The sequence below is a fragment of the Impatiens glandulifera genome, chromosome 3 (genome assembly GCF_907164915.1).
Source record: "Impatiens glandulifera chromosome 3, dImpGla2.1, whole genome shotgun sequence".
Lineage (NCBI taxonomy): Eukaryota > Viridiplantae > Streptophyta > Magnoliopsida > Ericales > Balsaminaceae > Impatiens > Impatiens glandulifera.
Window position 1 is genome coordinate 51,399,784 of NC_061864.1, and position 13,873 is coordinate 51,413,656.

The 13,873-nt window shown below is 26.6% G+C and overlaps 1 protein-coding gene across 1 annotated transcript; it reads left to right on the forward strand.

The window, feature by feature from the left end:
- Positions 1 to 7,037: 7,037 nt before the first annotated feature.
- On the forward strand, positions 7,038 to 7,809 carry LOC124932245 (auxin-responsive protein SAUR50-like). Its single transcript, XM_047472863.1, has one exon. It carries the CDS (start codon positions 7,086 to 7,088, stop codon positions 7,446 to 7,448), a length of 363 nt encoding a protein of 120 aa, XP_047328819.1. The 5' UTR covers positions 7,038 to 7,085; the 3' UTR covers positions 7,449 to 7,809.
- The last annotated feature ends 6,064 nt before the right edge of the window (positions 7,810 to 13,873 follow it).

Consider the following 13,873-nt stretch of genomic DNA (forward strand, 5'->3'; position numbering starts at 1 on the left):
GGAGGGAGTGGTGCTTATCCCAAAAAAAAGGTGGGTAAGGTAGGTTGAGATCCATAATAACGATAGGAAATTGTATTAGACTCTTCTAAAAAAATGATTTTGTAGTCTTAGTTTTCCTTGCAAAGGTATCGAATCGTATAAAGCTCAATTTGTTCTTTCTTCGAAGTTACCCTAGATTTTTTATCTGATTTTAGTGTGGATTCTTGCTTGTCTTTATGATTGCAACTCCTCAAGTTGGATTGGCGGTGATAGTGGTTTTCTCTTTCGAGGATGAGGACCACCATGTGCACTATTTTTGGATGCAAATGTTACATTTATTTCATACTTAGTCTAGCCTAGTCTACTCTATGTGTAGCACAAATTTTCCATGATTAATTACTTGTTTAGTGATGAAGTATTAGATTATTTTGATTGATAGATGTTGTTTGGTGATGATAATGACCAAACTATCCTTTATTTGTTTTTAAATGAACTTTAAAAACTTAAGGATAAGTGTTTTGGTTTTTAATTGATAATTAATTTGAATTATTTGATGTGGGTATATATTAATTAATGGGAGATTGAATTATTTTGAATAATTAGGCCTAAGAATTATCCCTATTCATAAATACACTCTAAAGAGGGCCTAGTTTATGTGATTGTCAAACTCTCTCTTTCTCTCTTTAGGGGTAGCTGAAGTAATTAGTTACTATTTATTATGGACTGGAAAAATCCATAATTGTAAAATTATTGTCATATGTTAAAGCCTTGTTTGTTTTGGGTTAAGTTAACTTTTGAGTTATCAAAATGTGAGTTATTTAGTTAAAAGATATCAAGTATAAAAATTGTTAAAAGTTAGAGGGTATTTTTATTATGTTGATGGATAATTTGATTGATATAGGGATGTATGTGATTAAATGGTTAGTTATTTGAAATTAATTTCAAATAATCCAAAAAGAACTAGAAATTGTAGATGAAGTGGTATTGCTTGTGTTTGTTTTTTGTAGGGAAAAAAGTTTTGAGATGGGATGAATTTTGCTGATTTATTTGAATTTGATTATATTGGATGATTCCATGTTTTTCATCTTTTGTCCAATTTCTTTTCATATTTCTCTTTTTTCTTTCTTTAATTTTGTTGTTTGTATGGTAAAAAATACCCTTACAAATGTCAAAAGAATAAAATAAAATTATACGTATATTTGGAGTACATTAAAATTCAAATATAAGCTTCCCAATTCAATGTATATTGGGAAACATAGATTTGAAATTAAGGGTATAAGTCGATTCATTTTGTTCGGTTAAAACAATCGGTTTTATTCATTTGAAAAAATAATGGTTAAATAATAAGTATAAATCAATAAAAAAAAATAGTCTAATGATTTTAAAAACAGCATACAAAATTGTTTAAATAGTGGTTTCAATTATTAATATCATTTATTCATTTTGGTTAATGGTTGAGAAATCAAACTTGATAACAAAATTGTAGGGATTGATTTTTGGTTCTAATTGAATTAAAGTCTTAAAGAGTTTTAACCTTGATAATTAAGCCTATTTTTTTTAAAAAAAAATTTAAGAGTAGGACACATGATTGAACCAAATCAACACTCTTACTTGAGACTATAACTTGAGGTCACGAGAAAGCATTGGTTTCGTGAAATTATAAGTTGGACCACAAGGGAGTTATGCACCTAGCCCGCAAACACATTTCATCATACGCATAATTAGTCGTCTACGGGCTCAAACTCAAGACCTCTTGAGGTTGGGGATATTCACATATTGTTGTTTTTAGTTTAAGAGAAATTATCGAACTTTCAAATATATTATTCAGTTGATCCATTGTCTCAATGTCATTTACCTTATTATTTTTTATGTTAGATACGAGCTCCCATTTATTCTTCGGAGAATTTGTTTGTTGAGGTTAGATACAAGATTCTCATTTATTTTTTCGAGAATTCAATTGCCTATTATGATATAGCAAGTTCTTTAAAAAAATATTATTTTTTATTCATTAAATATTAATTTTTTCAAATTTTCATAACTTAAATGAAACAACTTTATTTAAATAACTCAAATAAAAATCCAAAGCCATAATCAATTAAGATCTCAAAGTCATTATTCATCAATGATAATGGTAAATCTCTTAATCCAAGAACTTTGAAAGCTAAATATTATATGGTAAAATAAAAATAAAGAAAACATATATTTATGATGGGAAAATGAATAGGACAATAGATGGGAGAGAAGAGTATTAATTATTTGGTTTGTAGTGTTTGGCATCAATAGTTTAAGATAAACATTTAGGCATCATTCATCAGACAGTTTTCAGAAGAATCCTAAGCAAAAGACACAACAAACCAAACACCACCTAATAGCATATTATATGTACTTTTTTTTCAGTACGTACGGTTAGGTTATGTTAGCTTTACAGTTGGATTGGGGCGGTGGTGGTGATTCCACAAACCCTATTATATTACTTAGGGTTAGTTTGATTCTTCTTATATTGACATTGTTTATTCTAGGTCGGTCATATCAGTTGTATTAGTCCAAACTTTTAACGACTACTCAAAAACTCGAACATCACCCAATAAATCTCAGTAATACTTCACAAAAAACTTTAGATACTATTCATCCATCGACAATGTAAAAATAAGTAAGTTGTCGATTTAATATTCTCGTGTACGTATTAGGTCAATGTCTAACTATAATACAATTTTTTTTCATGCATATATTATTCGTAAGAATCCATTGCGGATAACACTTCATTCAAAGAACGAGATCTTTGATTGAATATTTGATTCTCAAATTTTCTCCAACAAAAATTATATGAAATCATCTTAGCGAACAAATTGTAGCAATGTTTAACATGAAAATTATCAATATTTTGTCAACGCATAACGACTTATTTAGACGGTGACACTGTTTGTGTCATACCAAAAGTAAAAACTCTATTATGGTACGAACTCCCCGTAATCTTAAATTTGAGAGTTATTAGTGAGAATGAAACTTGAGAATATTAATATCTTATGTAAGATTTTGTCAATTGAATTAATTGCAGATGAGTTGTTTTAAAATCTTTTTTGTGTGACCTCTGTTAATTTATGTGGGTATCTAACATTATCTTCACATTCATAACTTTACTTTAATTTAGTGCATTTTTTTTAGTAAACCACCGTATTCGATTAAACTTAGTCTAGCCTAAATTATCCATCAAAGATAGAATTGACTAAAACCTTATCTGATTAGGCTCGATTAGAACTAAGAAAAAGAAAAGTTGAATTGAAGAGATTTATAAAATGTACCAACAATTTCATAATCATTGTAAGGTTGGAACTATTTTAGGTGAATTTAATTATTTCTTAACCAAATCAAGATTCCCAATAATAAATTTAGGTTAAATTTGATGACCATACTTGTTTGTTTGTGAAATTTGAATTTGAATGAGACAGTAGTAAGGATAAAGGAACTAATGTAGTAAGGTATAAGGTAATGTTTGTTATTATATATATATATATATGCTTGGAAAGAAGAGATCAAACTTTGCAGAATATTCTTACAGGTGGATATCAAATTAAGTATAATTTATTTATAGTACTTTTTAAAGAATTTTCTTTTTATATCTTAATTTGAATCCGGTCACATACATTTTTGTTAAAGTGGTGACTTTCTCAATTGCCTCGACAAAGGGAATCTAAAAAATCATGAAAACAAAATTATCAAAATAAAAAGCAATATATCATTTGCATGCATGATCATGTTAGAGTTTGTATCCCAAATAGATGAGAAAATGAAAATTTTCTCTAATGATGGTGGCCCACAAAGCAATTTAAATGTTAAACGCAATTTACAATGCCGATTCAAATTAATCCACGGTCGTCATAAGTTCCGTTTCAACTTATAGTGTTTTAAGTGTAATTTTAACTCGTGACATTTTTTTTAAGAAATACTGATATTATTTGAGCACGGATCAATTTATTTAATAGTATCAAATAGACTAACAAAATAAGCGAATAAATTGACCCAATATATAATAAGTTGATATTTTTTAAAAATATAATAACTTATGACATAGAATTTGATCTCATCAAAGAACATCAAAGTAATTGAAATTTAGTGATCCTCAAACTTTAAAACCATATATTCTCTATAAGTTAATATTTAAATTCACTATGAATAATTTAAGTCATGAAAATAATATTACCTAACAGATTAAATGTTTCAAAATACAAAATCATCACATATCTAAAAAATAAAATATATATATTCTCTTGTCTTTTTAGGTGTCTATTAATCTCTCTTTCATCTTTCATTAACAATATCAATTGTCTCGACAAAAGGAATCTAAAAAATCATGAAAAACAAATATCAAAATTAAAAGCAATTTTTCATTTGCATGATCATGTTAGAATTTGTATCCCAAACAGACCTGAAAAGGGAAATTTGATAAAATGACCGTAATAATGCATTTATTTGGGAAAATGATCAGCGCCCCATAAATTTTGTAAAAATACCCTTCAGACGAAAATATTTCTTTACGTCACGCGACGCTGCGTGACCGACGTGATGACCTGATAATATTTGCAAAAATGACCTTGCGTCGCGCGATAATATTTGCAAACATTAGCAGGTCATCACGTCGCGTGACGCGATAGGGTATTTTCGTCGTAACAAAGGGAAAGTAGTTTTTTCGCAAGTTTTATTGGGTGCTGGTCATCTCCCAAAATAAGGAGTTTATTAGGGTAATTTTATCAATTTTTTCCCCACAAAACGATTTAAATGTTAAACGCAATTAACAATACCGATACAAATTAATCCACGATCATAACGTCTATTTTCTGCGGCATTTTAAGTAAAATTCGGACATCTAATTTTTTATATTTTTATGAACCACTTTTGTTACTTAAACGTGAATCAATTTATTTGTGTCAAATACACTAATAAAATAAGCGAATAAGTTGAACCCATTATAATAATTTTTTACCATTTCATTATAACATCGGATTTGATCTCATCAAAGAACATCGAGTGAATAGAAATTCAGTCATCCTCAAACTTTTAAATCAAATATTCTCGGACATAGCTTAAGTAAAATATTTAAATCCCCTGCTAATGGATTATTTGAGGATTTATCCAAAAATTCAACCATCAAATCTCATCCTTTTAATCAATTAAATTATTCATTTTATTAAATAAAATATCAAATTACTCTTTATTTAAAAACTTTATAATTTTATTATTTTTTAAAGATAAAGACAATTATGTAATATATATATATATATATATATATATAAAACCAGTTTTTTCCTCAATCATATCAAAAAAAAAAATTATACTCAGTTTTTATCCCCAAATAACCCAGATCAAACTAGCTCTAAATGTTTGATATTTGATTTATGTGATCATATCATATCTCAAAAAAGTAAAAAAAAATATTTATATATATTCTCGTCTTTTTAAGTGTTTATTAACATCTCTTTCATTTCATATATTTCATTAACAATATCAATAATTTTCTCTTGTTCAATTATAAGATCTTTCATAAGGCTTCAAGTCAAACTAATAGAGTTACATAGTTATTTTTTATGATGGTTGTTTAGTTTTATATTGGGATTATTGAAGAAGAAAAATTGTTTGATAAAAAATGAGTTAATCATTAAATTAAGTAATTAATTAGATAATTAAAAATAAATAAAATATCATTTATGAGTTTTAATTAACATCAATTTAAACAAATTAAGCTCTTAGTCTATAGAAAACTCCCGCAAAAAAGGGAGAGGAATTGGAAAGAGAAAATGATAATTATTATTATTTTTTTACGTTTTTTTATCATAATGATACTTAAAGTCATGACCTTTTGTTCCAACTTAAAGCGATTCAAGTTGGAATCGAGCTCGTGAACTATTCATCTTTTAATCGACTCTTACCACTTGAGCGATTTAAGTTGGAATCGAGCTCGTGAACTATTCGTCCCTTAATCGACTCTTACCACTTTGACGGGTTACTTTTATTAGTCTACAAACAAAAATAAAATAAAAAAGAATGAGGGCCCTTTATGTCATTTAAAGGACCAGCAATAGGAGAGGTTGAGCTGATGGATTTGGCTCCCACAATGTCTTTTTAGTTCTTCTCTTGTTTATTTAAATAAATAATCGTACAAATTATAACTAACAACTTTATTAGTCAATCACATAATTTCATTAATCATTGTTGTCACATAATTTTGTAGTAACTACCAACACTATAAATTAATTTTTTTAACCAAAGTTTGTTGTCTAAAAAAAAAGACTAACATCATTAATGGAGGTAATAAACTTTACTTAAATTTACAAAATTTTAATCTTTTCTCTAAGTAAGAACACCTATTTTGTTATTTTAAGAATAAATTAAAGTTTAGAGATCTCATTTGATCTTAAGTTTTTTATGGGTTTTTTATATTTATCTAAAAACAAATATTATTTAATAAAAAAATAGGTTATTTGAAATTTGTTTAAAATAAATTATTTTTATATTTAAAATTTAAATTTAATAAAATAAAATAAGAGTATTTTAGTATTATTATTAATAAGTTAAAGTTTTTTTAAGGATTTTTTAATTTTATTTAAAAGAATCTTGTTTGATAAAAATATTGTTAATTTGATATTTGTTTAAGATAATGATTAAAATATATTTTTTATTTAAAGTTAAACTTAATAAAAATAATGTATTCATAAATTTAGTTATTTGATTGTTAAAAATAATAATTTAAATCTAAAAAAATCAAAATAATTCAAATAATCGGATATTGTATATACCTCTACACTAGGGCTTATTACCCAACAAGAAAACATTTTTTTAACCTAATTTTTTACTATAATTTAATATCGATAAAATATTTTTACTTAATTTTTATCTTTATTTTAGAACTCACCGTAACTTCAAATCCTAGACTAGTCTCTCATATTCTCATGAAAAAAAAATAAATGAAAAAAAAAAATAATAAAACTTAATAATAAGAAAAGACCAAAATAACCCCATGAAGTCGGCTGACACCATAAATACACAACCCTCCATTCCCATCTTCTCATCAACACCAAACAAACAAAGAGAGAAAGAGAGAAAGAGAGAAAGAGATGGCCATTAGAAAATCAAACAAGCTTTCACAAGCAGCCATGATCAAGCAAATCCTTAAAAGATGTTCAAGCTTAGGAAAGAAAGGATCATCATACGATTCTACTACCGATCATCATCATCATCATCATGAAGATAACAATAATGGGCTTCCTCTTGATGTTCCAAAAGGACATTTTGCAGTTTATGTTGGAGAAAATCGAAGCCGATTCATAGTTCCAATCTCTCTTTTGACTCATCCCGAGTTTCAATATCTTCTCCAAAGGGCAGAAGAGGAATTTGGTTTTAATCACGATATGGGTCTTACTATTCCTTGTGAAGAAGTTGTTTTTCGATCTCTAACATCGTCAATGCTCTTACGATGATGATCGGACTATAGGTGTGTCGCGTTTTTTTGTTCTTTTGTTTGTTTCGAGAAGAATTCGATCGATGGTTCAAGACGGAGCGGTTTGGTGATATCGCTCTTCTTTTTTAAACATCGATCATTAATCTTCTTGAACTTTTTTTTTAATACTCTTCTAATGAGTTATTTATGATAATTAATTAATTAATCATATTGGTTTGATCCATATATGGGATCCCATTCATCTATTGTGGTCTATAGTTAGATTTTTGTACATATAATTAATGAGTGTATTTCATGTTATATTTCTATGTCTCTCTTTCTCTCTCACACACACATTTAACTTGTCATGTTTTGCAATGTAATGGTTTAATTTTCTTATATATATTAAAATTAAGTATAGAATAAGGATTAATAAAGAAAATATCAATTTAAAAAAAAAAATAGTGAATAAACTGTTTTCAAAGAGTGATTAGGAAACTTTTCATTCTTCATCAAACATTTATTTTAAGTAAAAATAATTAAATATAAATTAAGTTGAGATATAAATTATCGCATAATTTAAATATTTAAATAAATATATATGAAAACATAATAAAAAAAAAAGTTTTAAAAGAATGACAAAATTAAGTGTACCTTTCTTAAAAGAATTATTATCATAGTAAGATACAATCCAAAAATTAAATAGTAAAACCAACTTCATCTTTATTAAGACAAATAAAAAATAATATCAAAATAAATAAATAAAAAAGTTAGAAATAATACCACAACTATTAAGAGAATCTATCTTAAAATAGACTTTAACAGTTAAAGAATATTGAACTAAAAGTTTGATCATTGGGTATATATATATATATATTCAATTACAAGAAATGTCATAATTCTTTACCATGAATATCTTTGAAATATTTGTTTTTGGACCATAAATAAATAAATAAATATCATTCATTTTCAACTACAGTAAAAGTCCACACTTTTTATGCTTTCAGAAAATAGAGGGCCCTCTATATAGTTTTGGCCTAGCTTGATGGTACAAATTTACATGTGTCATGTTACTCCAAATTACAATGTTTTTAAAATATTTTGAGCACAATTCAAAAGTTATATATATATTTTTTAATTTTTTGAAATCCAATTTTATTATCTTAAGAAAACTAACAAGGACATCACAATTATGACCGTTCACTTCATCTTAAAATAATTTTAAAAAAAATCGAATATAAGACTGAAATAAAAATTGTAAATTAATGTGTGATATGTTTAAAAGAAACATTTTAAAATAGAAGCATTATTGATTAAACAGTGGTATTTGTTTTTGTATGTTTCTAAACTCATTTGTTTTGAAGATAGGAGGGACCAACTAACTACATGATCAAATAACATTTTCTTTTCAGCCACAAAAACATTTTCTGACATTCTCATATCAGTTAGACTAACTCACATTTATCTCTCTTTTTCTCTCATTATAGATATAAGTTAGTCATTTCGGTATTTTTGAAAAATAATGATTGATGTTAATTTTGAGAAAATATAAAATTCATCGATTAAGTTAAAGCAGGGTCACGACGATAAGTCATGCTAGTTCTTTTTTATTAAAAAAAATTATAAACAAGTTTAAAAGATATTAATATAATAATAAAATAACAAATAATAATTTATAATGAAAAGTATTTTCAAATCGAACCAGACTTATATAGTTTGATTCTTTTTATTTTTATTTTTATTTTTTATTGATTAAGTATGGTGGATAAAATCTAAATTATTCATCCCTTAAATGATTTGATTGTATAAAGAGAGAACAAAATAGTTAAATCTCTTTGATTCAACTTATATTAGCATAGTTATTATAATAGGCTATTTATGAAAAATAAGATGAATCAAACTAGTACAAAATGATGTAAGAAATTGTATTTGAGAAAAAAATTAATTGAAACTTATTACTTGATTTAAGAAAAACCATTAGCCTAATGAACAAAACACATTTGAAGTACTATTAATTTAAGTACAAGTTAAATCCTTATTAAAAATACAATACTTATAAATGTGATTAATATGTATATAAATATTTATTATTATTATTATTATTATTTAATATAAGAAGTTAGTATTACCTAACTTCCACTCTAATTTAAGACGTTATAAAGGGAATTTGAACTCGTGCTCTTAAAAATCATATAATTTTTATAATAAATAACTACTGGAAAAAATGGTCATTACCAAGAATAAAACTGTTGGTATTGACCCTATATTTATCGTTATAATTCAATATCAAAATATTAGAAAACTGTCGGCATTCGTCGGTATAGCAGTTTTTAGTAAATCTTTTTAGATATTTCTCGAGAGATTCGTATATCTCTCGGTATTTCCCTCAAGAGAAAATAACGAAGGTTATTCGAAAATCTCTCAGTATTGCTCCCAAGAAAAAATGCCGAAGGTTATTCGAAAATCTCTCGGTTTTTCCCCAAGTGAAAATACCGAAGGTTACTCGAAAATCTCTCGGTATTGCTCTAAGAGAAAATACAGAAGGATTTTGGATTCTCTCTCGGTATTTCCCCCAAGAGAAAATACCGAAGGTTATTCGAAAATCTCTCGGTATTACCCTGAGAGAAAATACCGAAAGTTATTCTATTATCTCTCGGTATTTCTCTCGTGTGAAATACCGAGAGATGATCTATTATCTCTAGGTATTGTCACTAAAAATGACTCAAATAGGCCATCCGTTTTTTACGCAACCAAATCCTGTTATCAGTTAAACCAAAACATATACAATACTATTCATAAACAAAAATATCATTATATTTCCAAAATTTTGAGCCACCAAAATGTTTGCAAATGTTTCAAAAAAGAACTACAATATACTAACTAAGGGTGAAAACATTGTCATTAGGTATGCAATTTGTTGTTTATATTGCTCCATTTGTGCATCCTTTTCCGCTTCCTTTTCTGCATCCCTCAGCCCCCGGAAACGTACTCTCAATAAAATCTCTAGCCTCATCCTCATTTGTACCACCTGTTGAGCCAGCATTAGCTAACGGGTCCACAACATACACTATGTCCCTGGAAGAGTTTCCCATGATCGTAAGGTCATTTGCTTGTGCAAGTAGGTTCTGGAATAACTTTTTTTAGTTTCTTTGGAGTTTCTGTAAACTCATCCAAGTATCCCCGCGACCACGATCCATCTTGCAAACACATACCATTAATATATCCTAATTAATCCAGTATAATACATTAATTAATCAAGTCAAACAATACCACTAATACCCTAATTATACTCAACAAATCAAACAGATTCATCAGATTAAAGTAAACCCTAAATCATCATAAATGAAGCAATCAGATTCAAAATCAAAATTTTATACTCAACAAGTCAAACATATTCATTAAATTAAATTAAACCCTAGAATCATCATAAATGAATCAATCAGTTTCAAAATCAAAATCAAACCCTAATTAATCAATTAGATTGAAAATCTAACATAAATGCCAACAAAATATAACCTAAATCTAACAAAGTATAACATAAATCTAGCCATAATATAAATTAAACTAAACAAACCTTGAAGCAGCGACGTTGAAGAGGAGGAAACAACGGTAGAAAGCAGCGACGCGAGGACAAAGAGGCGACGACGAAAGGAGATCAGCGTCGATCGGTTGGCGTCGACGGCGAGAGGAGAACAACATCAGCGTTAGAGGAGATTGGCGTCAGTGCGTCAATCATCAATCACTTGTAGAGAGATCGGGAGAAGGGAGAAGGGAGGGAAGCGCAATCGGATAATCGGGGAAGAAAGGGTTTCAATCTAATTTATAAATGTTTGTTGAAGAGAGATATACAAATCTCTCGCTATTGACCTTAATTGTTACCAAGAGATATATAAATTTTTTCCTATTGACCTCATCCAACACTTAGAATTATTTTCGTGTTTTTGGGATGAGGTCAATATGGAGAAATTTATATAAATCTCTCCCTATTGAGATTCAACACTTGAAATTATTTTCGTGTTTTGGGATGGTGTCAATACTTTCTCTATTGACCTCATCTTACACTTAGAATTCTTTTCGTGTTTTTGAGATGAGGTCAATAGAGAGAGATTTATATAAATCTCTTGGTAAAAATTCTTATTAACAAAAGGTTTAGAAACATGTCGAAAAAATTCTTATTAACGAAAGGTTTTTTCCTGTCGGAGCCTTTACCGACAAATATATATATTTGTCGGTATAATCTTTCGGGTAAATATCACATTTTCACTAGTGAGTGTTATTTGTTAAATTGTTAAAATAAACCTATTAAGTTGGAGTGAAATCAAATATTCAAAACAAATAATATGACCCAATTTCAAATAATTTTAATTTTTTTATTTGTTAGATAAATTATTTTTATTTAAGTTATCATACTAGATTAACTACAAAATTGTTATTAACTAGTTATACCACATAAATGTACAAAATCAATTTAACAATTTGAGATTTAAACAAATAGACATCAACTGTTGTGATATACATTTCAGTGAAAAGATTGAGTGAATAAAAACGTTTTACATCCTTATTTTCTTGTCCAAACTCAAACACAAACTCAAATTCAACTCGATATAAATGATTTTTGTCTATAAAACTTGAAGAACAGTAAAGAAATATCTTGCCCATCAATTATGCTTAGCTAGCTATCATCTTCCTTCAACCACCAACCAGCAAATTTGCTAGCAAATTCATGGACAAGTGACAAGATCTCTTTTTGACATCTGTTATGGTTTCTGTTCGAATTCGATCAGTCATATAGGGGGGATGAATTAAGGAAGAAAAAGAACAACATGTCAAATAATATAATATATATTTACAACTGGCCTTTTTATTGAATGGATATCTAATATTTATTAATATTATTATAATTATACATGCACAGTTGGCTTTCATGTTACTCTCTGACTACTTTGTCTCATTCTTCTTCAGTCCTTTCGGGTACTGTACATTTACATATATCACTTTTTTTTTTCCTTTTCAAAATACACATTTTAGTAATAATTAATAATTAAAGAATTTAAAATTATCAAAAATCAAAATGATACATTTAAAAAAAAATACATATATATTTTAAATATGTTGATTGATGAAATCATTGATAAAAATATGGTGAGTTTTTTTTTATAAAAAAATCCTACCAAACAATGCCTAAAGTTAGTGTGGAAACATTATTAACTTCTTAACTAAATATTGAAAAAAATAAAATAATAAAAATATTTTTTTGTTCAAATAAATTAAGTTCAACACCTAACATAATTCAACATTAATATTGCAGCAGCAATGAAGAGAAAGGAAATAGGAAGATTCCTGAGAAGCTTCAAATTCTACTAAGCTTTAAATAAAGAAATACATGTATTTAATGATGGAGCACAACCTTTAAACATAAAAAAATATTACATTAATTATACTGTTTTAATATCAATATCAATCCAGTTTATATTTAAAAAAAAACAAAAAAAAGTATGCATTACATTTAAAAAATTAGCATAACACTGGTTCCCGCTTAAACTCAAAGCTAATTCAGATATAATTAAACCCGTGACATTTTTATCTCTTAAGACGATTCTTACAATTAAACTATCTTGGTGGGTTGCATTACATAACAATACATATAAAAATACATTCAATTTCTATTAAAAATAATTGAAAATGATGAACATGAAGATCTTATTCAAATTGAATGATAACTTAACACTTTTAAAATTAATTAATAAATTAATAATTAATTTTAAATTATAATAAATTCACTAATACCAAAAAAAAAAAAAAGAAGAAGAAGTAATTTTCTAATTCTCAAAATAAGGTTACTTGGCTACTTACATCAATTACATTTTTATAATATTTGAAAATTAATATGAACTAAAAATCCATTCAATTCCCTCTAATTTAATAAATTTATTGTCTTTACTAAGAATTGAATCCGTAATATTTGTTCTTCTAGAAAATATAAGTGTTTTTTAATTAGTTAAGTAAATAAATATATTTTAAATATAATAGATTGTACAAAATAAATATTCATACAAAAATATATTATTATTAAATATGACTTAAATATTATATTTATTATTTAATAAATATTAAATAATTCCTCTCAAAAATATAAAATCAAACAACCTCTTATGTTTGGTTATACATGTGCATGAGACATGATGTAACTTCTCATTCATATCAGAACTGAAAAAACTATAAATAAACCCTCAAAGTAATCACCAATTTTAAAATTTGTTCTTAAACTATTAAGTCTTTTGGGTCAGACTTTTTCAAAAAAACAATTAATTATAAACAAACATTATTAGTATCTTAATTATATTTATTCGATTAAGTAATTCATTAAATAAAATAATAAAATATCCTATATTTTAAAAAAAAAAATCAATAATTTATCATTATATATTAATATCTTTTAAATTTCAATAAAAAAAACTCCTCAAA

What these genes read in the sequence shown, in the direction of transcription:
- LOC124932245 (XM_047472863.1), top strand. Translation starts at nt 7,086, where the DNA reads ATGGCCATTAGAAAATCAAACAAGCTTTCACAAGCAGCCATGATCAAG.